The sequence below is a fragment of the Megachile rotundata genome, chromosome 15 (assembly GCF_050947335.1).
Source record: "Megachile rotundata isolate GNS110a chromosome 15, iyMegRotu1, whole genome shotgun sequence".
Taxonomy (NCBI): Eukaryota; Metazoa; Arthropoda; class Insecta; order Hymenoptera; family Megachilidae; genus Megachile; species Megachile rotundata.
In genome coordinates this window covers 11676070-11703413 of record NC_134997.1, presented here as the reverse complement: position 1 = coordinate 11703413, position 27344 = coordinate 11676070, and the positions used below count along the sequence as shown (strand labels likewise).

The 27344-nt window shown below is 41.1% G+C and overlaps 3 protein-coding genes across 5 annotated transcripts in view; 2 read left to right on the top strand and 1 right to left on the bottom strand.

Moving 5' to 3' along the window:
- Window positions 1–162: 162 nt before the first annotated feature.
- Window positions 163–10815, top strand: Nipped-B (Nipped-B cohesin loading factor). Of its 2 annotated transcripts, none has more exons than XM_012286041.2 (3): window positions 163–637; window positions 748–845; window positions 2093–10815. In XM_012286041.2, exons 2-3 carry the CDS (start codon window positions 822–824, stop codon window positions 8588–8590), a joined length of 6522 nt encoding a protein of 2173 aa, XP_012141431.2. In that variant the 5' UTR covers window positions 163–637; window positions 748–821; the 3' UTR covers window positions 8591–10815. The 2 variants fall into 2 exon arrangements, with proteins under 2 accessions (XP_012141431.2, XP_012141430.2); XM_012286040.2 differs by having other exon boundaries at window positions 1675–10815.
- A 2508-nt stretch (window positions 10816–13323) lies between these two features.
- LOC105662564 (uncharacterized) lies at window positions 13324–16831 on the bottom strand. Its single transcript, XM_012286045.2, has 9 exons — window positions 16492–16831; window positions 16202–16389; window positions 15855–16086; window positions 15241–15712; window positions 15069–15172; window positions 14726–14989; window positions 14049–14664; window positions 13763–13978; window positions 13324–13698 (listed from the first exon to the last, which is right to left on the bottom strand). The coding sequence occupies exons 4-9, from the start codon at window positions 15534–15536 to the stop codon at window positions 13653–13655; spliced, it is 1542 nt and encodes a 513-aa protein (XP_012141435.2). The 5' UTR covers window positions 15537–15712; window positions 15855–16086; window positions 16202–16389; window positions 16492–16831; the 3' UTR covers window positions 13324–13652.
- Window positions 16832–16937: 106 nt separating this feature from the next.
- LOC100880568 (GAS2-like protein pickled eggs) overlaps window positions 16938–27344 on the top strand; it is a 93380-nt gene continuing 82973 nt past the window's right edge. For both annotated transcript variants that reach the window (XM_012286044.2, XM_076540230.1), the window contains exon 1: window positions 16938–17325. The gene's annotated coding sequence lies outside the window, so the exon portion shown is untranslated. The remainder of the gene's footprint in view (window positions 17326–27344) is intronic.

Below are 27344 nucleotides of genomic sequence, written 5' to 3'. Positions count from 1 at the left end.
CAATGTTCTTTGAACGTTGTTATTGATTAACGAAGCGTAATGATAGGAAATATGTTACGGCACATGTCGATGTGTGACCGTATTGTCACATATGAATTTTAAGAAAATGTCTACAAACTGTATCGCTTTCATGCGAACCGTTCATCGTAATTTGAAATAAGACGCCGTAGCGCCGGTATACCTGTATCTAGCCTGTATCTACTACGCAACTTCCGCTAACTCGCTGCTGAGCAAAATGGACGCCTTTGTGTCTGTTTTCCTCGTATTCACACTATAAATACTGTTTTCCCCGCGATGCACTACCTTTGACATGGCGATGTTTACGCGGTGCCGTGAGAAACGTGAGTGAAAATCGTGCCGTGCCACGAAGTTAAGTGCATTCCCTGGTGATCGACGAGAAAACGTATCCAACCAAATAGGCCACAACCACGGATGACAATTGAGCGAATATCTTTCTCGACGAAAACTTTTGCGAGCATATTCGGACGGAAAGGCCCGTTGTTTTCCCTAGACATGTAAATATCGATGATTTATGCGCGTTGAACGGCACGGGCTTCATGGATAATGATACACCTCCCGCCAAAATTCCATTCACAGCTCGCATTCTGCAATATAAATAATCGTTCTGCATAGTTCGGTAAGGCAATTGACACGAAACTTTGACTTTCAAGTTTATTTTCTTCTGTCAAATGACATACTAACGACGCTGTTAGCAACACTGACCCTGACAATTCTATTATTTGACAGAATTACATTCAGTTGGGAGATCTCCAGTACGTAGCATCGTTCCTGAGGCCATGTTATCATATGTATGATGTTGGATGGTAGTTGTTTGTCGACTGAAGGTAATAATAACAACTTTATGTGATCCTAGTGATAGTAATATGGAATTGAAAATGGATTCTATCAATGTGAGTGATATAAATAGTTGGAATCATCGAGAAAAATATGGTTCGTAACAAACAATGACACTTTACGAGACATTGTGTACGCTGAGCATTGGTTTCATTTCTTCTTCAATTTTTGATATTATCTAATGCAAACTTGTTACTGTGTGGTTTTATTAGTATGGTTTCAATAAAACTGATGAAAAATATTAAAATAATCATATTAATTTGATAAAATAGTATCTGTTATAGTTTCACAGTATATGTACACATACATAATATATCATACTGCAATACATAATTATTTTTATAACAACCATGAATGAAATAATGATACAAATGGTGCATAATTGGCAAATAATATATTTTTAATAAAAATAGAATAGCACTATTTAATTTTTGTTTAAATTCACAAAAAGAACTGTATCGAGTTACTCTAACCTTTATAAAGGAATTTTTTTTAAAGTCTTCTTACATATTTAAAGCATATTTTTCAATTATTATAAAACAAATTTTTTATGCAATTTCTTATGCCATTAATATAATTTTTTTTTCACAAACAGTAAATTTGAAATAATTTTTTTAATAGTATCTATTGAAAACAAAGTTATCTGTAAGCGTACATATTTTGCATAAATATTTATTTAACATGTGGACATTTCCATTTATTTAATTTATATCTTGAAATACTAAATTTTTAATTGATCTTCATGTTTATACATTAAATATATAAGAGACTGATAATATGAGTATTATGGTACTTGATACGATATGTTGTTTGTTCCAGGACAAGAAATTATTGTTAACAATGGACCGTTTATTGGAGGATCCACGTGCTTCATCAAAATTTGGTTGATACTGTCTTGTGCATCATGGGAACTTAAAAGAGACTTTGTTAAGTTCCCAGTATATGCTTTAGTGCTAGTGTTCTTTGATAAGCGTTAGATATACTTCTGTTCGACAGTGGAATATTTCTTATGTCGGAATGTCTTGAATATGCGAGTGGAAAGATTTTAACAATGATTTCTTTAAACATTTGTGAAAACAGTGCATTTAGATATGTTCTGTTGATTTATGTTTATCGTATACTGTGAACGAAACTTTTCTAACATGCCAGTGCAGTGTTTGTTAAGTTGGATAATTCTATGAACCTCAGAGTATACGTAAGGACACTGGACCTAATTTTAATAATATTTTTTGTCCAGGCTGTAATGCCAGAACAAGTCAAATTCAAGATGAACGGGGTTATACCGAGTGTGCCAATCACAACTCTCGCTGGTATCGCGAGTCTCACCGACTTGTTACCTGAAATGCCCCTTCCAACACCGCTGCCGCAGACTTTGACTAACAAGTCGCTTCTGTTTCATCCACGAGTAGCAGAGGAAGCACAAATATTGCTGAGTGTTCGCAATGAGAACTTAGTGCCCCAGTTAATATTATCATTATCGCAAACGTCATCCGATCACATTGAACTAAAAGACAATTACGCAAATACTGAACAGCCTTTAGAAACTGAGCAAAATACTCCGGAATTGCTTAAGGCGATTTTACAAATAAATCCGCACGTGTTTAAGGGCCCCCAATATAATTCGCCACGAAACTGGACCCAAGGTACGATGCACAGCAACCAAACATCCGCCAACTATGGACGGTTCTCGCCATCTTACTCGAGTTCTTCGGGATCGAGACAAACGCCGCAAGGTAGTCCAGCTCATCCTGCCGCTGCCAGAACCGTACTCCCTCCGCCAGCCGGTATAAATCCTCTGCCCAACATGACTCCACAGCCAAATATGTATTCTCCAGCACACATGAGTTCCCCCGGGACGCCGTTGACGTCTCTGGGTAACGTAACGCCTCAACACCACAATATGGCTGGTATGACGCCTCAACACAATATGCATATAGCATCTCCTATGCGCGCTAACATGCCTTTGCAACAGCACCAGCCCGTTAATATTCAGCAAAACATGTTCGATCCTCTGATGAATCAACAAGTACATCATCCATTAGGGACTCCTCAACCGATGGACATAAGTAGTACGGTGCAGGAGAGTCAACAGTTTCTGCTCGATCCGGTAACAGGTCTTCCCGACATTGATATACCAATCGAAAACATCGAGGCGAAACAAAATATGGACAATACGACGCAGCATCTAATGTCAACGACACAGACTACGTCTTATCCGACCATGGACTCCAGCGATATAGTCAATACTTTAAACGCCAATCCAACACCAACGATACAACATCAGCAGAACAATAATTCAGAGAAAGCGGTGAAGGTGCCCGGTCCGGTACCGGAGAAATTAAAGGAACCGGTGGTCATGTTAGATAGACTATCTCTAGCAGATCAAGCTCTGATGCAGAAGAGTTTAGCCGCGTTCGCCGAAAAATCTCCGAGTCGAGCCGCGAAGATGGGGATTTCCAATCGAGAGGAGGTGAAGTCCGAATCGGAGAGCGAGGAGGAGATCGGTAAGAACAACAAATATTTCAAAGCACGGGCGAAAGAACGTCAAGTCCAGAGGGAAAAGGAGAAAGCTGAAAGGAAAAAGGCCGAAGATAAGACGCGTAGGCGAAGGAGGGTACTAGACGACGACGAAGAGGAGGATAAGAAAGAGCTGCTGCTTACACCTTCGAAACCAAAAATCAGAAAAATAGAGAAGAAGCTCGTCCCCGTGTTGGCTAAACTCAGCGTCGAAGAGCTGATGGAAACCAACACCTACCAACGTTTCAATTCAACTATCGAAACGATATTTGAAAACACAGAAGACTTTATAACCAGCCCGGAATTGGAAGACGACGGTGATGTGCCTCCAGAATTGTTAATTCCTAAGTATCAGTTACACGATTTATGTACCGAAGCGGCGAAGCTGAAAGCTCTAGGTGCGATGGAATCCATTCCCGCGGATCGGTTGGTTAGACTGTTGAACATATTGGAGAAAAATATTCGGGACGGGGCGAAAGTGTCACCGCTCGCTGACCCGGACGACGACGTCGAGGAGAGTCGGCTATGGATGCAGTTAGCTATGGAAAGGGTACAACGCGCGGTAGACGCGTCTCTGATCGCGTTGCACATCATGACCTCTAGCAACATGCCGAAGATGGTTTACCTAGAGGACGTGATCGACAGAATAGTTCTTTTTATGAAATTTCAATTGCAGAACACTATTTATCCCTCTTTCGATCCTGTTTACAAGATAGATGCTAAAAAAAAGACTGACAGTTATAATTCTAGTGGTCGTAAGAAACGGGGTCACATGAAGGAAGTCCGCGAGAAAAGTATCCTTCAGGTTTATAACAAGATGCACGAGTTGGTCGGACTTCTCGCCGAGCTACTGAACATACAGGTTTTAACGGACACGAGTGTCCTGCACGCGTCTACGCTGGGCGTTGCACCTTTTTTCGTTGAGTCTGTTAGCGACCTTCAGTTGAGCGCTTTGAAATTGGTTACAGTTATATTCACGAAGTACGAGAAACACAGGAGATTATTATTAGACGACATTTTGGCATCCATAGCACGACTTCCGAGCAGCAAAAGAAGCTTGAGAACGTACAGGTTAAATTCCGAAGATCATATACAGATGTTAACAGCCTTGGTGTTGCAGCTGATCCAGTGCGTGGTGGTACTGTCAGACAATATACTCCCCCAGCCAAAGAAGCCGCAGGAGGAGGAGGAGAAGAAAGAGGAGAAAAAGGCGAGTCACGTTGACGCGGACGTATTGATCATAAATAAGTACGAGACGGCCACGAGGATAGCTGGTAATTTTTTAACCGTGTTCCTGAACAAGTGCGGCAGTAAAGGGGAGGAGATCGATTACAGGCCGTTGTTCGAAAATTTTGTCCAAGATCTGCTGGCCACCGTTAACAAGCCAGAATGGCCAGCGGCCGAGTTGCTGTTGAGTCTGCTGGGGAATTTGCTGGTGGGTCATTTTTCCAACAAGAGCTCCGACATGGCCCTCAGGGTGGCGTCCATCGATTACCTCGGCGTTGTCGCGGCCAGATTAAGAAAGGACGCGGTCAGCTCCCAATGCAAATTATCCACGATCGATCAGATCATAAAGGACATCAAGATCGAGCAGCAGAAAGATTCCGACTACGATCAGGTGAAGGATAAGGAGATACCGGGCTTGAGCGAGGACGAGGAAAGGACGGTTTTTTTACAGAAAGTACTTTTGGATTATCTGGCTGTAAATGGCACGAAGGATTCGGCTCTGGGCTACGCTCGTCATTTTTATTTGGCCCAGTGGTACAGGGATTGTGCGGTGGAGAAGTCGAGGGTGGGTCAGACGAAGAACAGCCCGGGCAAAAAGATCCACAAGAAGAGGGTGAAAAAGAAAAACAAGCATCACTCGAGCGATCAAGAATCCGAGTCGGAGATAGACGAGCCGGACCCGGACGAGAACGAAAATAACGAGCAGAAGTACTCGGAAGCCTACAGAATAATAGAGGAGAAGAAGAAGTACATTATAAGTAGAATAAGGCCGTACAGCACCGGTACGAAGCCGGATATTCTTCAGACTTACATCGACTACAATTCGGCGGAGCTTATATCGCAATATCTAGCCTCTAAGAGGCCATTCTCGCAAAGTTTCGACAGGTATCTCAAGCAGATCCTTCATGTCCTGACGGAGTCGTCGATCGCGATCAGGACAAAAGCCATGAAGTGCTTGACGATGATCGTTGAAGCTGATCCAAGCGTGCTGGCGCGAGTAGACATGCAGTTGGGGGTGAAACATTCGTTTTTAGATCACGCGACGTCTGTGCGCGAAGCAGCCGTCGATTTGGTAGGGAAATTCGTACTAAGTAGGCCCGAATTAATAGATAAATACTACGATATGTTATCGGCCAGGATTCTAGATACTGGCGTGAGCGTGCGGAAACGCGTGATCAAAATTTTAAAGGATATCTGTATGGAGTGCCCGGACTTCCCTAAGATCCCAGAGATCTGCGTGAAGATGATCAGACGGGTGAACGACGAGGAAGGTATTAGGAAATTAGTTATGGAGGTGTTTCAGAACATGTGGTTCACACCGGTTAGAGAACGTCCCACTCTCGATTCTGAGTCGTTGTTGAGAAAGGTGATGAACATCACGGATGTAGTGGCAGCTAGTAAAGACATGGGTCTTGAATGGTTTGAACAGCTGCTGGTTAGTTTGTTCAAGCCTAAAGAGGATAAAGAAGATAGTACAAAGATGCTAATGGAACCGCCGAAGGCGTTGTTGACAGCGTGCAAACAAATCGTGGATTGTTTGATCGAGAACGTACTTCGATTGGAAGAGACCAACCTGGAAGAGTCCGAGAAGTCGGAGAAGAAGGGATCTTCTCAACGACTGGTCGCTTGCTTGACAACCTTGTATCTATTCGCGAAGATACGACCGCAATTGCTAGTCAATCACGCGATCACGTTACAGCCTTACCTAAGTTTAAAGTGTCAGACGCAGGGAGATTACCAGATCATCAGCAGCGTGGCGCACACCCTCGAGCTGGTCGTACCACTGATGGAGCATCCGAGCGAAACTTTTTTAGCGCAGCTCGAGGAAGATTCGGTGAAGCTGATATTGCAGCACGACAGATCGGTGGTGGCCAGCTGTCTCTCGTGTTTAGGATCCATAGTTAACAACGTGACCAGAAATTTTAAGTTAATTCGAGACTGCTTTAAGAAATATTACGGTCACTTGACCGAGTACAAATCGTTTTACGAAAAAGACCCTACAAATCCTATGCTTTTAAAGTACAGACCGTTCGTCAGGAGGGCGTTGTTTACCGTCGGCTTGCTGCTGCGACATTTCAACTTCACCGACCCGGAGGTGATCGAGGGACTGGCGGACAACATCAAGGACCAAGTGTTCGAGACCCTGAACTACTTCGTGCATCTGGACAACGACGACATCCGGCACTTCACGCTGTCCGCCATCGGCTCCCTGTGCATACGCCACTACGAGTTCATGCTGCTACCAGAGCTCAAAGAGCTGTACCACCATCTGCTCACTTCGGAGAACGCTTTGGTCCACATGAGGATTCAGGTGCTGAACAATGTCGAGGTGTATCTGCAGGAGGAGGACAAAAGGATGATCAAGCAGGACATGGAGTGGGCGAAGATGTCGAAGCAGGAGAACCTCAAAGAGATGGGGGACGTCTCTTCAGGAATGGCGAGCACCGTCATCCAGTTGTACGTGAAGGAGATCCTCGAGTCCTTCCTCCACGCGAACATAAGCGTTCGACACGCCGCCCTGAAGGTCATACAGCTGATCCTGGCGCAAGGTTTGGTTCACCCGGTTCAAATAGTCCCTTACTTGATCTGCATGAGCACGGACTGCGAGAAGGCGGTCAGTCACAGCGCCGACAAGCAGTTACAGGACATCGAGAAGAAGTACCCCGGCTTCATTCACATGAAGTCCCAGCTGGGCATCAAGCTGAGCTACCGGCTGCAGAAAATTCTGCAGAACGACATGACGGTGAGGGGTATGCGGGTGAAGGAGGGCGAGTTCCCAGGCGCGCTGAACGGTTTCCTGTACACGATCCTGAGGAACACGAAGCAGCAGAGGAGGGCTATTGTTCTCTCGTTCTTGAAGCAGTTCGACGAGACCGCGAAAACGAGCTTATCCCAGATGCTGTACTTGGCCGACAATCTCGCTTACTTTACATATCAAGTTCAAGACGAGCCACTGTTCATCATTCACCACATCGACATCATCATCTCGATGTCCGGCATGAACCTGTTACAGTCGTTCAAGGACGCGTTGTTACCCAGGGAAGGTCATTCGACGTCCTCCCAGCAGCATCAACACCAGCATCATCATCCGCAACATCAGCAACAGCACCAGCAACATCAGCAGCACCAGCCACAATATCACAGTCAACCGACGTTAGGGCCGGACGGTCAGCCCCGGCCCGAACAATTGTTATCTGTTTTAGAGGACGAAGAAGACGACGAAGAGGACGAGGACACGTTGCTGACGAGGTTACCGAACGACACCACGTTGCTGAGGGAGTACATCACCGCCAGCCAAGGGTTCCTCTTGCTGCTGAACCTCAGGCAACACCTGAAGGACCTCTACGGTTTCTCTGACCAGAAAATCGGCCAGTACTCGCCAACAGAGTCCGCGAAGGTGTACGAAAAGGCGGTGAATCGCAAGAGCAACCTGCTGTTCAAACCAAAGGCTACCCTGCAGAGACTGAAGGAGGGCGTAAGCAACGCGGAGCTGGACGCGGACGGTAGGAAGAAGCTGGTGAAGGAGTACCTGGACTTCAAGCAGCTGATGCTGAAGTTCGACCTGGAGGACGGTGACGAGGACGGAAACGAGGCGGACACGAGTGGCAAGCACCAACAACCGGTGGAGAAGGTACCGCACGTCGAAATGGACAGCAAAATGACGGACGCCAACGTAACGAGTAACTCGGTTCCGAATCAATACCCGACGAACATGAACTCGACCATCGAGCATCCAAACAACTCGGTAAACTTGATACCCGCCACCGGTGCTGTGCCCGCCATGGCACTGCACACGGGCGCCCCGCAAATGGCGACACCCCGTGTTCCTAAGTTGACGATACACGCGCACTCGGACAGTGCGAAGGAGCACCGCAAGCACCGCGCGCACAAAACGGAGAAGGTGAAAAAACACAAGAAGAAGAAGAGGAGAAGAATCTCCGACAGCAGCGACAGCGACGAGGACTACAGTGACCCTGATTTTCTAGTGTGAGTGCGGTGGTGTGTCCGCATCCTGTGTACATATACATACAGACATACGCTGTGCGGGTGGGTGAGGTGTGCATGCGTGTCGTCGGCGAGCCTAGGCGTAACTCGTTTCCTTTGCGAGGGATGTGGATGAGGGAGAGACAGTGCCGGACGCTACGAAAACGCGACGGACCTCGTCGAGGGCCGCAGGCGAACGCGAACGAAACTTAATGTACAGAGGACGGTGGTGCTCCTTAGGTATGCGTGTCTGCGAGTCGACTCGATGAAAGGGGTACTGAGAAAGAGAGAGAGTAGCGAGGGAAAGAGAGAATTATAATTATCGATCGCCCCGCGGTGATTTTAGGTTTATCTTGTTGGTTAGGACACGCGGTGGATGCGCGTCTAAAGATTTCTCGGTCCTTGCGTGGAACTTGGTTCGATCGTGATTACGATCTTTGCTTTCGCTGTTCTGTTCTCTTATTTTTCTTTATTACCGCGCTCCCATGAAGGAGCGTCGAGACGCCTCGAACCAGGTTCCCTTGAGAGCACGAATTTTCGCGGGTAACTGTTTGTTGTAAATACTATCGAACAATAACGGAGCAACGTCGAAACGTTTAGTTTTCTTTTCGAGAGTGCGGTGTGTGAAACGAGCGGACGGATGAACTGTTCGACGCGTTTACTATGTATTGTACGTTTTCGTTTCGAGGATCGAACTCTTGAGCTCGGGAAAACGACGAGAGGTAACCGAAATAGAAAGCGGGGAAAGATAGAGAGGGGTTAAGAGAGGACGGATCCGTTAGACTTGCTCCACAGCATGTATAAATAAGAAAAAGTGTGTAGTAAAGGAAGTAAAGAAACAAACAAAAAAAAAAGAAAAAGAAGAAAACACATTTGCCTATGCATTATGATGAAACGTTGTTTGTAATATCTGTACATACAAATTTCAAGTAAAGTATCTTATTTTCTTACAAACTATATAGCGGTGACATTATCGAAGAATACTTAAGATTTTGTTGTAATATTAAGTATTTATTCAGAATTCATGTTGTCCCAATATAGTTTGCTTTATGCACTCGTCTTTGGTGTATTGGAAAAAAAACTATCGTTTTTATACAAGCTTAGGAGTAAAACGAACACAGCAACAACAAAAAAAAAGCGAAAAATATGAATTGTAGTAATACTCTCGAAACGAGAGGGGATGAAAGAAGATAGGTCAGAGCGAATCTTTTGATTAACCTTTCGTTTCCTCCGTGATTAGGATACCATAGCGGAGTCGATCGTTCAGGAATTTATATGGCGTACTCGAGAATGCTAGTTCAAATTTTATACAGCTAGAAGTTATAGCAGTTTTATGAAATTAAGGTTCTTGTGAAAGTTATTCAAATTTTTATATTTGCAAATTTACAATTTTGTTAATTTTTTGGTATTCCAGTTTTCTAATTTTCCAATTGTCAGAATACTGAACTCCAAAATTTAGAGGATGGATGGAAAGCTAGGTTTATTTCAGAAATGTGCTATAATTTTCCAGAATTGGCTGTGTAAAGTTTCATTCTTTTTTTCAAGGGTACGCTATTCTTATTAGACGATAGAAAATTTATATATGCAATTTAAGTTTTTTAAGGGTAAAATTGAAGGCAAAATCCAAGTCCTCAAATTTACAAGTCCTACAGTTCCTACATCTCTAAATTTTCAATTTCCTCGAGTCAGATTTTTAATTTATTAAAATCACCAAAAAAGCCTACGTTGCATCAAAATAAAACTTGAGCAGCTGCGATCGCATTGTAAAATCGATGAAGACAGGTGCAGTTTCCACCATGCAGTAATTTTATAAATTTATAAAAGACCAGTTGCCTGCAATATCGATAAAACGATCGATTCCCCGTTTTAACCGTGTTAAATCGGAAATTTCCAAAATTGCGAGAGTAATCGTCACGGAGGAAACCAAATGGTTTGGGCAGTGCCCAAGACCGGAAGAGCGACACGTGGTTTCGAGTGGATCAGAATTCTTTCGTCCTGCGAGAACGTTACCTAAAACGATCACATATTTCCGGTTACTACGCGATTTTGCATTTACACATGTTTCTGTTCGAAAGTGAAGAGAACGATGATGGATTAACGTTGCCACGCAAGCAATGTCTATTAGGTGATACGCTTCTTTCGTTTTAATCTCGATTTAAAAGTAGCACTTTATTGGGGCTCAGATGTACATTCATCTTCTATATCTCATCAATAAATCTGGCAGAAAAAAGATTAATTGGAATTCATTCGATTAGTGTTTAAGTGTGAATGTAACTGCGATCGCAAGGAATGGGCGCGAAATTCTCAGGAATTTTTCTTTGCCTTTTTTTATTTAATTTGTGAATATACTGGGTAAAGTATGGGACTATTTATGACGTAACTTAGGTATAGTTTTATCTTTTCAAAGATAATGCAATCTTTATAGGATTGCTAATATTTATTTCTGTTAATCGCAAACAGGTTAGCTTTATTGATAATTTTTTTTAAGTCCCATACTTGAAACCGGTTCCTTTCGTCGACTCGTGCTCATTTCTTGCGTGCAAAACACCGCGAACCCTCCTCACCCATCGTGAAAAGTCTTGGAAAATCCTTCGAATCTCCCTGAAACCGCGGAAGGAAAGAACTCGCGATCCAGAATCTCGAATTTCATTTCATTTCTTTACCGTCCCCGAACTGTGCAATGCTAGTAGAAATTATAAGGTCCGCCGCTCGAATTTACGAGGATCCTTTGTAGCAACCCTACCGAGCGAATACGCACCCTTTCCACGAGTCGAACGCGGACTATGGATCCTGGAAATCCCAGTTAAAAAAAGAGAATCCAGATTGGACCACCTGTTGCGCCTGCAAGGGTGTAAAAGAGTGAGACACCGTATCGAGGGTTGTTTAAACTGTTAACGGGGGTTGAAAGAGGAATCTAGGGTCAAAGGAGATGCAACTGTACAAAATGTTCGCGTGTACATAATTTATTATAAAAGCAGATATACAAAAATTGGGGAGGTGGAAGGAATTGTTTGAAAGTGTGTGACTGCGAGAAATAGGGTGCGAGATTAAATGTTTAAAATAAAGAGAGTGAAGGAACCGTTTCACCACTTTTATTGTTCGTTGTAATAAACTTTCTAGGAAACTCGCGTTGACGTAACTAGAGAGTGAATCTTCGAAAACATAGACTGGCTACGTAGTTTAAGGAAAGTGATTTTCACGTTTTTAAATATTTAAATACGCAAACTCCGACTTTCGAATTTTCAAGCTTCTAACTTTCTATATTTCAAATCTTCAAAATCTCCGAAAACCCCGAGCTTCATCTCGCCTAACGAAGCTTTCACCGTTAGGGTTTCAGACTCGCTAGTTACGTGAACGTAAAATGGAAAAAATGGAAAAAAAGGAGGTGTAACATTGTAAAATTCTAAACGGTTATATTTCTTATGTTGCGTGTATACATATATGGCGCGTGTATATGTATACATAGCTCGAGAAGAAAATGGGGGAAACGCGTGATCTTAATAGGCGTTTATATTAACGATTAAAGAAATTCGGTAAAGCGTGTTCGTGACAAATGTGAATGCAAAACAGGCGGATAAAAAAAGAGGACACTTGTCGATCCTCGATCGATCGTACTCAGCACAGTACGAGGCACATTTGTATTATAATATTATATATAAATATAAATATATATATATATACATAGATATATATATTGTATCACCTATGTTTTTGTATTTGCTAATCTAACGAGACAAAGAACAGAAAAAAGGCTACAAAAAAGGATATCGAATTAACGAACAGAAGGTTCATAGAAAGTATATATTATATATTTGAGTAAATCGTTCGAGAATTGGTGTTATCCACGATTTAAAAAATGGTCTCAGGGGAGGGGGGAACAAAATCGTCTCTGTAACTTTCGTCCTTGGTTTCCGTTGTTCCTCGCCATCTTCCTGTTAATTTTCTTTTGGTTTCCGAGTAGAGACACGCTCAGGTAACACGAGGGTGGGAATCAATGTGGTCCATTTTGTCAGAGCCGCGATTCGTCCTGGATAATGCCAACGCTCGCTTTTTTTACTCATAACTTATTATGTACATCGTCGGAAGAAAAAAAACCGGTTCGTAAAGAAAAAATAAACATAAGTATGTATCAATCGGTTTCGTTCATTTTCCTATTGCCCTTCACACCGTTGCCGGAAGAAGACTTTGGTCAAAGATGCGTCGTGTTGTGCTGAGGTCAATCGAAGTTCCTCAATCCTCAGAAACGCGTCCTAAGAGGCTCTTCTTCGAAGCACGAATTTCCGGACTCCAAGATTCTCGGGAGCTTGTTTGTAAATAAGGTGGTCGGAGGGTGTGAATGTTAGATTGCGTGCTGAAAAATTACCAAATCACATTCTTGAATCTCCTCAACTTTTAAGTTCTGAAATATTTCAATCTTCAAAATTCTGCAATTATCCTTGAATTAAATAATCCCTAAATTATGTACCTTAATAAATTATATAGTCCTCAAATTATGTACCTTAATAAATTAAATAATTCTCAAATTATGTATCTTAGTAAATTAAATAGTCCTCAAATTATGTACCTTAAGAATGTGGAGCACGCAATCTATCGGAATACGAACAGTCCGGATTCTCGTTTCATTTCATCCCCGCGAACACTTGGAAGACTGTTAATTAATGTAGAGAATATTTGATACGTCGCTTTGGAAACGAAGTACAAAACTAATAGCAAAATATCTCTTGTTCGTCTGTAGCGATGAAGCGACTCTGAAGAACTCGTCTTCAAACATGAAGTAAGTACAAGCTACTGTAAATACATTGTGACACGACGAATTGAATAAATACGCTATTAATTGAACCTGTAATAATATTGTTATTATAGGCTCGCCGTTTCGCGGTTGATTAATTTATTAGAGGTAGAAGTTAGCGGAGGAGTAGCAAGACATATCATTATCGTTACTTTATCATTTCCACATTGTGGAGTTAACTTGTTTCTTAATTAAACTCCGGTTATATTTTGTACGTTTCTCAGAGCAGTTACCATGACGGAATGTACAATTAATTATTGTAAATTTTACTTTCTTAAGGTTAGATCATTAAATCCTCCGACTCTTCGTTCCTCCATCGGATACATCTGTAATACCATCCATGTGTAAATAAATAAACGATGATTTAATATATTATACGGTCTTACTTACGTCCTTGGTATGTCTTTGATGTAATGCAAATCGTCGGAATGTTTCGACCAATTTATGGCCTTACATTTCTCCCTCCATACCTTCGTGCTGTTCAACAACGTAGAGTAAGTTCTTGCGTCTACCAGCTCCATCTTCTTTATTGCCACGGTTCTGCTCGGCTTTTTCAAACGCTCGATTAAATCTTTTCTTTTCTTTGTGTACTCTTCGTCCTGTTTCCTGAAAGTTTCACTCGTCTAAAATTTCTTATTTAAACCAAATGATTTTGTACATTTTATGTATCGTTTACCTGAACGCTTTAATCAACGTTGCATCGTATTTCCTCTCCGGCTGCCCCTCTTCCCTCGAATCTTCAAGAAATTTCTTCCGTCTATATTGTTCCAATGCTTCCTGAATCTTCTCCCGTCGTTTCTGCCGCTTGTTCTCTTCCATTTCCCGCTTCAGCTTCGTCTGCATTCTTAATTGTTCCTCGTCCATCGAACGCTTGCTGTCCCTCTCCATCCGCCATTTTCTAATCAATTCTTTCTTCTCGCTCGCGTTTGAGTCCGCGCTTCCGTTTGTTCTTCTAGTTTCTACCGGACAGCTTTTTACTTTTCTTGATACTGCGATTTTCTCTTTGTCAGCGACATCCTCCAATTCGTGAAAATCCACGCTCTTTTCCACTCGCTCGATGTTTCTCATTTTCTCTTGCTCTTTTCGCTCCCGCCATTCTTTCACCGCCGCTCTCTGCTTTTCGCGCAAATGTTCGTATTGTTTGTACCATGATTCGTGGTTCACTACAGCCTCCGCGGACAAATCTGGATATTTCTTTTGAACAGCTGCAACTAAAGCTGGAATGTTCTCGCATTTTTTCCGCGTTTTTAGGAAGAATAAATGGTCCTCCATGTTCCAGGTTCCTGTGTGCCCTGTTCAAGTGAAAACATTTGAAATGTTTGCCCATTTTATTTGCAACAGTAAATTAAATACCCGTTAGTGCAACCAGTGCATGAAAATCGTGAACGTCCTTGTAATCTTGGTTTTCCTTTTTGTTCTCCGTTCTGCTTGCATACAATGCAGATTGAGATACACTCTTCTGAATATTCTCGTATTTTTGCAGGTTCGGCTGAAATTCGCGTAATTCAGACTCGATAACTGCCTGCTCCTCCAGCAGAGACTGTACGCAGCAAGATTTCTTCAAATCCTGCATTTTTTGCGAAAGTTTGATCAATTTTAGTTTGTATGTATTTACATCTAAACATAAACATAAGTGGAAGTGTTGTTTTTACGTTATAAATGGAGTTCTACTCGACATATTGAACGTTAGATTTACCTAGATTTTTTATCTCTTCAGGATGAGTAGCGATGTATTTAATGGACTCCATTTCTGTGCTGATGTTCTCCATGCTTTTATACATTGCATTGAACAAATTTTGTCTAACGAATAAAAAAATTGATTATTTACAGATTATTATTTTGACGAAGAAAATATTAATAAAAATTACCTCTTCATTGTCATTTCTTTGTACTCCCGAACGACATCCCGCCACGAATTCGAATTTAATTTAATATTTTCGACGGCAGCGGCAAGTGCCTTCTCCAGGACATCTTCTTGCTGCTTCAGTCTCAACAATGGTTTCAAATAAAGATCTCTTTCAACGAAAGCCATTTTTTTCGACGTGTCATGCTTTCTATCCAAATTCTGATTATGAACACTCATTGACATATCACGTTTAGCTTGAAAATGTGACGTTCGTTCAATATACGAAGCATCGTGCATGTTTCCATAGCGATTCCCCATAACTTCGCCCCATATGTTCCTTGCACCTGCTCGTCGAAATGAGAACACGGACACAAAGAAAGTATAGCCTTGATGCTTTCATGTATAGTCAGCTCTTAATTCGGTGATTGAGATGTTAACTGCATAAGGATTATGTAAACCGCTCAGGTTTTTCAAAGATTGGTTCACTTCTGTCTCTGTTAATTAACAAAAATTCGATTAATGATACTCAATATTATTAATAATTAGTAATTTTTATAGGTAAAATAATTATTTGATATTGTCATAAGAATAAATACTTGTTTTGAAATTTAAATATTTAGAGAATTTCAAAAATACCATCGATGACATCTAGTGGTGATGCATTGAATTATGGGTAGAAGTTCAGTGTTACGCTGCTAGGTGGTGGAAGGACCTCTGTTAGTGCATTGAGGAACGCCAGTGTTACAAGGTCGATAAAGTGTACTCTTCAATTTTATTATTTTTAATGTATTTTAAAAACGTGATTGTGGTGTTTATTATCGTTGTGGAATGCTTTATAAGTCCTCAGGGATCATCAACGTCAAGTGCTCTAAAAAAGGTAAAGATTTAATTCTATTCATTTCGATAGCACTCTACCGCCAGATGGTTATAGAGCTTCATAGTCAGATTTTCTCTATTACCGATTCTAACGTTGTTTACTGTACCTTGATACAATTATTCAACTTCTATTATGATCGTAGAATACTTATTTTGTCTCTCTAACACTCAGAAATTACTTATTTTATTAAAAAATAGAAACAATTTTCTATTTCGTTGCCTTTGACACTCATAACAAGATGGCGCCGGCGGGACTACTTTCAAACCGCGCGCCATTATACAATAGAAGTAGTACCTGCGCAATAATTTTCGTTATACATTCTAAAGATTAAAATTTCTCTAATTGTTTAGCTATTGCCTTCAGATTTATACTTATACAATGTAAATATTTTCTTACCTCATTACTTTGAGTCCACTCATTTCTAGTCCTCTTGTCATTGACACATTTTTCAATACAGCATGAAATCCACATTTAGAGATTGTTTTTTTACTTATACTTTATAATATGTTAGAATAGTGAACATCTGTAATATCTTGAACACTATGCTTGTAGTTATGAAGTATTAAAAAAGGTTAGAATCTGAATTGTCATCTTAACAAATGTGCTTTGTTAAGACACATGTGTCTAATTATTTTTCAATACCTGGTACAGTTATGAATAATTCAGTTGATTATAAAAGATTTAACGTTTATATTCCTTTTATTCATTGTTGGTGAATTAAATGTACAGTGGTGACGTCTGGCGCGAAGTCGAGATATCGCAGTTCCCTCCCAGCGAGACTCGACTACGTTCACGCTGCGGCGGAGCATTTATACGGGTGGACAGTAGCTAGGCGCTTCAGTCTCTGTTTGGACCGCGAGACGTGAGCATGGGGTATGAATGCACCCCTTCAGTCGTGAAGTGCACCGTGTAAATTGAAAACAAACTTGAGCATCCTGACTTGCATGATAATACGTCCCGAGAAAAGAATACCGATTTATTAAACCGTGTCATCGAGCTTCTGCCGCGATCCACGGGACATCGAAGTGAGAACTGTCAGTCGCAAATGCGGTGAATCGATCGTGTAACGCGCGAAAGTCGAACTTCACTTCGCCCGATGTAAAAGAGCGGTTACGTGCGCGAGGAATCGAGACGATTTTTGAATTAAATCGTTCGTCGATGCGAGACTCGTCGCGTGTGCTTGCCTGGGATACGTGAAGACGGTTTCTCTCGAGGATACAGCTGATTGAGGTGAGTGACGCTCAGTACTGTCAATCATAACTTCGTGCGACCGTAGTTTTATGGCGGTAAAAAATTGCGTATTCAAATTTAAATATCTTTACTAGTTTACATGTTCTTTTCATTAAGGGGGTTATTATCTTTAATTGAGAAGATATATGTCTCGAATTTTGTAGTTCGTTGAACTTTCGTTTGTAATCGCGTGCTGTTTGACGTTTGACGTAAAATGTGGGGAGAGTGTGCTCCGTGAGACCGTAGTTTATGGTGTCGCACTTTTCAGACGGAAAGCGTTGTTTTACGTAACACAGTTAGTAAAACCAATTTACAATTCGTTAAGTTTCTATAAAGTTCTAAATTTTCATTTTAATAAAATTTTAAATTTCTAAATCAGAATTTTTTTATCAAAAAATTAGCAAGTTTAATTTTAACCAAAATATGTTTAGGTATATTTCTATTACCTCCTCAGTGTCATTTACGTAGTACTACACATTAAACTCTTTCCAAAATAATTTCTGTATTCTTCAAGCAAATTTCAAACAGCCAGTGATTTTAAAAATACAAATTTCTTTTTGTACATCCACATAACAAAAAAATATTTAATTTCAAAATTTTTTTCAAAACTATGCTACATAATTTATGAATAGAGACGTGTGTCTAGCACGTGTAAGACATATATCTATTTTAAATTTGTCGCTAGCGTTCTCTATGTTCCTGTAAATTAAAATGTCATCGATCCAAAAAAAAATGTCTTTATATTCACTGTAGTGATACAAGCTCGAATTCGCTCGTATTTAAACCGTCTAAATTTAAGTATATGGTCATTGCCATATTTCTGATAGAGAATGATTTCGTCAAGTCAGAGATTCCGGTTTATCTCTCGACGAAAAAAAGACCCGCGATAAACGTTTCACGATGACGACGTAACGTTTCGAGTCACGAAGCATTTAATGCGATCGTAAGTAGAAAAAGACGCGGTGGTTTAAAGATGTCACTGTCAAACAAAGATTTATCGATTCATCGAGGTGGATATTTGCTCGTGTAAACACGATTACTCTGCATACAACGTTGCCTAAATTATCATTATGATACCTTTTGATTGACAAACTTATATTTATTTGTAAAAAGGATATTTTCTGATTTCAATTCAGGTTGATTGAACTGATTACAATGTGTGATACTGAGCTAAAAATGCCTATCGTTATTTATCTATTATCAGAACCCGGAAGCTTATCTCCGATAATATTCAGAAACGTTGAGAAGTTAATTCGTTCGTATTTTAAAACGATCAAGTAAATTGCGCACGCTACTTAAAGATTATCCTTGAGAAACTTTTCTCCGCAAAAAATGGCCAAAGTCTCTTGAAAAGAAATGGCTGCATTAACATTTAGTTGTCGTTACAGAGATATCTTTATACAGTCGAGTGGATTGTTATTGACGTCTATTTTTAAGCTGTTTTACCTTACAAGTCTTAATAAATTTTCTCGGTGCGCAACGCTGACTCACCTGTCCTCAGCGCGTTTGAAAACACGCTTAAAAGGCAAATGAGGGCCGATTAACGCGTTAACGTGTTTGCGTGTGTTAGGAACAAATAAATCGTACCTGGAACGATACTTGGATCGGGTGGGGGACAATTATGTATTTCCAGTTGACGAGATAGAATGTAACTCACGCGGAATCGTTAGAATTTGCTTTGCAAATTACATTACCTGCGATAATGCGGTTGTCGAGGATACATTATGGGCGCTATGGAACTTTACAGTTTTAGCATTTTTTTATTCGGTTCGGGACGTTGGGACTCGGGAAGTTTTACGTTTTGGGACTTGGGAATTTTGGTGGGAACTTTAGGGGGCATTATATTGGGAATTCGAGGCGTTGGAAATTTGGAGCGTTGGGAATTTGGGACTTGTGGAATTCGGGGGATTGGGAATTTGGGACTTATGGAATTTGGGGGATTGGAAATTTGGGACTTATGGAATTTAGGGCGTTGGAAATTTGAGACTTGTGGAATTTGGGGGTTTGGAAATTTGGGACTTATGGAATTTGGAACTCATAGAATTTGCGACTCGTGGAATTTGGGACCTATGGAATTTGGGGGATTGGAAATTTGGGACTTATGGAATTTGGGGATTGGAAATTTGGGACTTGTGGAATTTGGGGGATTGGAAATTTGGGACTTATGGAATTTAGGGCGTTGGAAATTTGGGACTTATGGAAATTGGGACTCATAGAATTTGCGACTCGTGGAATTTGGGACTTATGGAATTTGGGGATTGGAAATTTGGGACTTATGGAATTTAGGGCGTTGGAAATTTGAGACTTGTGGAATTTGGGGGTTTGGAAATTTGGGACTTATGGAATTTGGAACTCATAGAATTTGCGACTCGTGGAATTTGGGACCTATGGAATTTGGGGGATTGAAAATTTGGGACTTATGGAATTTGAGGAATTGGAAATTTGGGACTTATGGAATTTGGAACTCATAGAATTTACGACTCGTGGAATTTGGGACTTATGGAATTTAGGGCGTTGGAAATTTGAGACTTGTGGAATTTGGGGGATTGGAAATTTGGGACTTATGGAATTTAGGGCGTTGGAAATTTGAGACTTGTGGAATTTGGGGGTTTGAAAATTTGGGACTTATGGAATTTGGAACTCATAGAATTTGCGACTCGTGGAATTTGGGACCTATGGAATTTGGGGGATTGGAAATTTGGGACTTATGGAATTTGAGGAATTGGAAATTTGGGACTTATGGAATTTGGAACTCATAGAATTTGCGACTCGTGGAATTTGGGACTTATGGAATTCTGAAACTTAGGAATTTTACCTTGGAAATTTGGATACTTGAGAACTCGAGACTTTGGTAATTTTGGGCCCTAGAAATTCTGAAACGTGAGAACTACAAGTTTACCTCGAAAACTTGAATCCCTGAAACCTCTAAATTTTAGTAAATCAATCCCTCTGAAATGTCATTCGAAGTCCCAAAAATTTGAGACCCAGGAAATCTTTTCAAATATGAGGCCCCGGAAAATTCTCAAATCCAACAATGCATTTCGCTAACGGCAAATTATAAAACGGTCGGATCACGAGAACAACAGAGAGAAAGCGGAAGAGATTAATGGAAACGGAGAGTGAAAATTGAAATAAATAGTCGAATATATAAGAAGAAAACGAGGCGCCGGACGGATAGATGGTTACGAAGATGGATACGGAGAGAGACGAGGCATTTGCATATTATGTCTTGATACACAGGTTCCGGGAATGCAAATAAGCCGGTTAAGAAAACTAGTAGGCAACCGAGTGCGCGTAAACAATGGCGATGGAAATATTTGCGCGACAACGGGGAAAGTTGCATCGGGAAACTTGGTGGCTGGCCAACGAATCTAAACGTGTGATCAACGATTCGAAGAAATTCAATTTTCCACTTTGAAACTTCTTGCTTACTTCGTGTAGATTCTTTGATAGTTGCTACTTTAATAGCTACTAGTTTAGTGGAGGCTAGTTTAATGACCACTAGTTTAATGGACACTAGTTTAATAGCTGCTGATTTAATGACCGCTAGTTTAATGGACACTAGACTGCTAATGGACAATAGTTTAATAGAAACTAGTTAATTGAACAGTAGTTAAATAGGCACTAGTTTACTGGACACCAGTTAAATGGACACTAGCTAAATCGACATCAATATATTCTATACCAGTATCCGTGAATACAGGAAGTTTAACGAACATCAGTTTAATGGACGCTAATGGACACCTACTTAATGCACTCCCGAAGTGAAGACTAGTTTAATGGACGCCCATTTAACGTACCCTCGTTTAATGCACGACTCCTAATAATGTACATAATGAAAGTCGTATGATCGACACCCGTTAAGTGCGATTCGGAAAAATTGAATAATCTACCAGCAAAATCGAGTCCACATTTCCAAAAAGAAAACGAAGAATGATTTTTCTGCCGCCGTTATTGCACGAGATATCAGAGACACGAGTAAAATAAGCGCACGATCATGATTATTCATCGCGGCGAGTTAGAGGTCGTACACGTTCGAGTTTCACGAGAGCAAACGGTTTCGAAAGGCGTTACAGGGGTGGCGATTATCGGCAAAGTGCATCTGCCAAGTGCATCTAAAGTCCATCGAACTATCCGGCAGGTATCTCGGGTATATATACTGGTTTCGCGTTTCCACCGGTTGCACCGGCATGAAATCTCATCGCGATCGACGAGTCTACAAACCGAGAGCTTTGTCTTGGTCCCGCTCTTTTAATCTTGATCGTCTCTTCGCGCTTACGTCGTGGCTCGCGACTTCCAGCAATTCAATCGTTACTTGAATTATCCTTCGATCGTCGATGGGAAATCGTCCGGGTAATCTGACGTGTACATTTACATGCAACTGTGTTTTAACGTTGCTTTCATTGGGAATTAAATATATTACGCTTTGTGGAAATAATTAAAAAAGGGAGGTAAAGAAGCTGGAATAGATTTCAGGCAGAGTTTTACAGGATGCAAATTGGGCCCGAATTTGATAATGTTCATAAAATCCGTAAGTCCCAAATTTTCCAATCTTTCGAATTTCTTAAGTCCCAAACTCCATAAGTCCCAAATCCCACAAGTCCCAAATTCCATAAGCCCCAAATTCCAAAAGCCCCAAATCCCACAAGTCCCAAATTCCACAAGTTCCAAATTCCATATTTCCCAAATTCCACAAGTTCCAAATTCCATACGTGCCAAATTCCACAAGTCCCAAATTCCATATGTCCCAAATTCCACAAGTCCCAAATTCTACAAGTCCCAAATTCCACAAGTTCCAAATCTCACAAGTCCCAAATCCCACAAGTCCCAAATTCCACAAGTTCCAAATTCCATATGTCCCAAATTCCATAAGCCCCAAATTCCACAAGTCCCAAGTCCCACAAGTCCCAAATCCCACAAGTCCCAAATCCCACAACTCCCAAATTCCATAAGCCCCAAATCCCACAAGTCCCAAATTCCACAAGTCCCAAATTCCATAAGCCCCAAATCCCACAAGTCCCAAATCCCACAAGTCCCAAATCCCACAACCCCCAACTTCCTAAACCCAAATAAAACTCCCTTCACAAATCTAACCCGATCCAAACTCAGTTCACACCGCATGCAAAATCAGTTTCACCCACAATGCACTCTCGACCCACGCACCATCCACTCCCCCATCCAAAATCCGTTCCCGCCAGATAAAATCTCGATAATCGTTTCGAATTTCGACTCGGTGGGGTAAAATTGGCGCGAAGTAGCAGGCGCTCGCGCCCCAACGAGTCCATTTAAAAGTGAATGGAGAAGCGACTCATTCACAAGATTTTCTGTCGAGTAGCAGCAGCCGGTCAGTTCCGCCGGCGCGAGCGTACGGTCATGTGCGCACCTGCTCGCCGTTGCGCACGCGCCCATGCGAGCTGCACGTAACTGCACACTATAAGTGCATACGTGTACTCTCTATCCTCGCATTTTGCCACGGGGATTCCACGCGTGCCCATCCCTGTGTCGCGCGGGATCGCTATTTTCGGCCCGCTTCTTCCTTTTTATCCGTGTTATTCGCCGGGAAAGAATGCCTCCCCGCCCTTTTATCTCCGGCACGAGAGCAGAAAGATTATGAAGGGGATGAGAATTCGCTCGAGTGGTTGCTCGGGACGAACCGAGAATTCGCTTTGAGAGGACCAGAAACGAACTTGTATTATTTCGTTTTGTTAGAGGAAAAGTGGTCTGGGTTAATGGATTTTCTCCTTTTTTACTTCTTTTATACGGTGGGGAGGGTCTCTCGCATTGTTCTCCCTTGAACGCTCAAATTTTTGTACAATGGATGTTATTATTATCTTCAGATATTTTATCTGTTCCTAATTTTTATTTCTGATGCAGACTTACTTGTGAAGCTTTTTAAATGGTTATTATGTTTTTAACCATATTCAAATATATTACTTAACATTTATTATTTTGTGTTATTAATTATATAATAACATTAGTTATTATTTTTGTTTATTGCAAAAATAATATTATACGAAAGGAATTAATTTGATGTCTCTAATCTCGTAACCAGTATCAAAGCTCAGGCATCAAATTTATGTCCCCGAGATAAATTCCGTATAAAATTCACTTAGAGGGAGTTTGAAAAGATTCGAGAGAAAAAGAAGCGAATTACATAAATGATCAGACGTGCAGTTCAGTAACGTTGAATAATTTATCGGTGATTTTGTTATCGTTGAAAAAGGAAAATCGTGCTCACGTGTATCGATAATACGAATTCCATCGTGTCTGCTAAATTTGTATTTGTTTATTGCACGAGTCCGATCAATCATCCGGTTCCCGTTGCTACGTGTGCCAGCTTATCGTGTCTCTTTGAATATTTTAACATTTTCCAGCCGATTTTTCGCCGTGATTTCAAGCTGTCGAACACCTTTCTATTCCTCGACGTGTAACGTGTTCTCCTCCGTGTTTTCCGTGACTTGTTTTTGAGAGATATGGGTGTGGGGATTGTTTCTTTTGGTTGGTGGGGGGTTTGGGGACTTTTTGGGGACTTCTGGGGACTTTTGGGGACTTTTTGGGACTTCTGGGGACTTCTGGGAGTTTAGGTTTTTGGGGTGAGAGTTTCGGTTTTTGGAATTTTTGAATTTTTGAATTTTTGGGGCCTTAGGAATTTGGGACTTCTCAAGTTTGGAATTTTAAAAATTTTGGGGCCTTAAGGGTTTGGAATTTTGGGATTTTGGGGCCATAGGAATTTGGGACTTCTCAAGTTTGGAATTTCAGGAATTTTGGGACCTTAAGGATTTGGAATTTTAGGATTTTTGGGGCCTTAGGAATTTGGGACTTCTCAAGTTTGGAATTTTAGGAATTTTGGGACTTTAAGGGTTTGGAATTTTGGGATTTTGGGGCCTTAGGAATTTGGGACTTCTCAAGTTTGGAATTTTAGGAATTTTGGGACCTTAAGCGTTTGGAATTTTAGGATTTTGGGGCCTTAGGAATTTGGGACTTCTCAAGTTTGGAATTTTAGGAATTTTGGGACCTTAAGGATTTTAGATTTTAGAAGTTTTGGGATCTTAATAGTTTGGGATGTTAGAGTCTTAGGACTTAGGAAATTTTGGGGCCTTAAGGGTTTCAAATTTTGTGATTTTTGGGACCTAAGGAATTTTGAATTACAAGAACTTTGAGGACTTAGGAACTTGGAATTATAAGAACCTAGATGACTTAGAAATTATATTAACTATTAACTAGAACAGTTAATTACAGGAACTATTCACTGGTTTAGTAAAAATAATTCATTATAGTAAAATAGTTAATTATTTTAACTCTAGTTAATTATACTAACTATTCCCTAGTTTAGTTAGAATACTTAATTACAGTAGAATAGTTAATAATTTTAACTCCAGTTAATTATATTAGCTCTCATCTCTATACCCAAAGTCCCAAGATGTAAAATTCTCCCAAACGAACCATTCTTCTTCGGTTCTATCACGCGCCAACTCGTCGACATCGCTATACCAAAGGGAGACAAGAGAAGGGAAGGGCGTCGCATATAATTAGGTTCGAGCACGGATACAGGGCCAATAAAGTTTCCCCATCCCTCCGTGTCGTAACGCTTAACGATTTCATTCATTCGCGACGAACAGAGAAAATGAACCTGTTTCGAGTTATACGTCGTTCGCTGGCATGCGCCGCGAATGTAAATGCGATCGCTATAGGGCCGGCTATATGGCCTTATGGGCGCGCTCGAAATGCCTGCATCATAATGCTGTATAACGCGCGAACACGTCGAAGAAACGCGATATCTCGTGGCCGTATCACCGAACCGTGATAACGTCCAAAATATTTCTCTGCTCGTTTGTCATCGTACACGGCGTTACCTACTGGCTGCTACAACGGGAGAATTGATCGGTTTGCTTCCAGCTTTATTAGCCCATTTTTTTCTTTTCCGTTCGCTGTCTTTGTTCGTGTAACACGATTTTTATCTTCTTCCGGAGTTAGACTGTAAGTTGCAGGTTGTGTAGGTTTAAATATTTCTTTGGCAGCTGTGGTGGATATTTTTATCTTTTGTGGGTGAACGTTCTTTCGGTATTTTGACTTAGGAATTTAGGATATGTGGAGCTTAGAAACCTGACGCACCATGTGTCTTATATACTTTGACGCACCGGGTGCGTCTTATACCATATATACTTTGACGCACCGGTTGCGTCTTATACCATATATACCTTGACACACCTGGTGCGTCTTGTATCATATTTCTTGACGCACCGGGTGTGTCTTATACAATATACCTTGACACACCTGGTGCGTCTTGTACCATATTCCTTGACGCACCAGTTGCGTCTTATACCATATATACCGTGACACACCTGGTGCGTCTTGTACCATATACCTTGACGCACCGGTTGCGTCTTATACCATATATACCTTGACACACCTGGTGCGTCTTGTACCATATACTTTGACGAACCTGTTGCGTCTTAAACCATATACACCTTGACACACCTGGTGCGTCTTGTACTATATTACTTGACACACCTGGTGCGTCATATCATCAAAAAAGCAGCAAACATGTCCAATAAACTTGTAATTCTAATACCACACATAAGACACTATATGCATCATATATTACAAAATGTAACACTGACGCACCACGTGCGTCATATACCATAAATTATAACAACCGATCACACTCATCCTACCAATGAAACCTATCATAAATTACATTTGCTGGAACTAATCAATGCTACAGTTATAAACGTGTTTCTAAACTATACAAGTCTTCTGCCAAGTTAATTGTTTGAGCACAAAAGAAAGAGGCCGAGTATGAAGTCGTCCGGTTACCATCCATCATCCACGTTGATTTATATCGTCGTGGAAAGCTTTCGATTGTCAGCAGGTTGGTGTTGCAATTGAAAAGTGCACCTCGTCTACGAGTAATCTGAATAATTATAATACTACAGCGTATCGAACCGGTGATTACGTAAGGACTGTTAATCTGGGTCTAATTATGCAGAATCTGATATTCCCGTCGGAGGGATCCGTGACGAGAGAAAGAGGAGAGAAAAAACCGATCTAGTTGACATTTAATGAGCTGTGAAAGAGCAAATGACCATTAATTGCCCGCCGCGCCTCGATGCGAGCGTCCGCTCGAATTCGTCGTCGTTCATTCATATTTTGCCGGAGCGAAATTAGCTACGCGCGATTTGCGAGAATAACAAAATATTAAACAGTAATTTAATGCAAAAAATTGTGTGGATTAAGCAAAATTTCGCGTATCTCCATAAGTGTCGCACTGGGAGACCAATTATCGAGGCAAGCCAATTTCTTTTACAGAATGTATTTATTTTAAGTTGTATTAATAGCACGGTCTTAGTAACGGTAAGAATCGTTTCATTCTTACTCGTAGCAGTAGATGCCAAGAAGCAGGGTTCGCGGAACTCGGAGGGTTTTTATTATTCCATTGGCCGCGCCAAAAGAAGGGAATATCAAAAGGTATGTGGACTATGGACCTTCCCATGAAAGAGCCAGTTCGTAGGTTTACTTACGTGAGCGTACTTTTAAAGGTGTACTTAGCTCATCGTAACGGTATATCGCGATGCATATTGCGAGAACAGAGAGCCCGTGTATTTTACTCCATAAACGAGGGAGAGGCTAGACACGCTCGGTAATATAGAGCGAGAGAGAAGAGTATGTTCATTTTGTGTCGTACGACAGTGTACAGGGTGAAACCAGTAAAATTTTTATGTCTATTCAACGCCGTTGCACGGATTTTACTACGCTTGTCGCATAACGGTTTCATAGAATTTGGAATTCTCGGAATATTCCCAAACTTAAATTACTAATGGTAAGGTGCGATGGAACAATGGACTCATAAACGTGATGGACGTACCTGCGTTCCTCTAAAAATTTTCATTTTATAACAGTGCCTTCATTGCTTTATCAGTTTATGACCCGTTATTAAAAGGGTACGTTTTTCGGTTATTGCAAGGGTTTATCTGGTACCTGGCGGGTATACCAAAAATTGGGGTGGTTTATTTGCTGTC

Excerpts from the sequence above, each read along its gene's own strand:
- LOC105662564 (XM_012286045.2), bottom strand. The coding sequence starts at position 15,536 with ATGGGGAATCGCTATGGAAACATGCACGATGCTTCGTATATTGAACGA. Across the intron at positions 15,173-15,240 it reads AAAGAAATGACAATGAAGAG|ACAAAATTTGTTCAATGCAA; the intron begins GTAATTTTTATT and ends TTTATTCGTTAG. Across the intron at positions 14,990-15,068 it reads TGAAGAGATAAAAAATCTAG|ATGTAAATACATACAAACTA; the intron begins GTAAATCTAACG and ends GTTTATGTTTAG.
- Nipped-B (XM_012286040.2), top strand. The coding sequence starts at position 2,033 with ATGAACCTCAGAGTATACGTAAGGACACTGGACCTAATTTTAATAATA.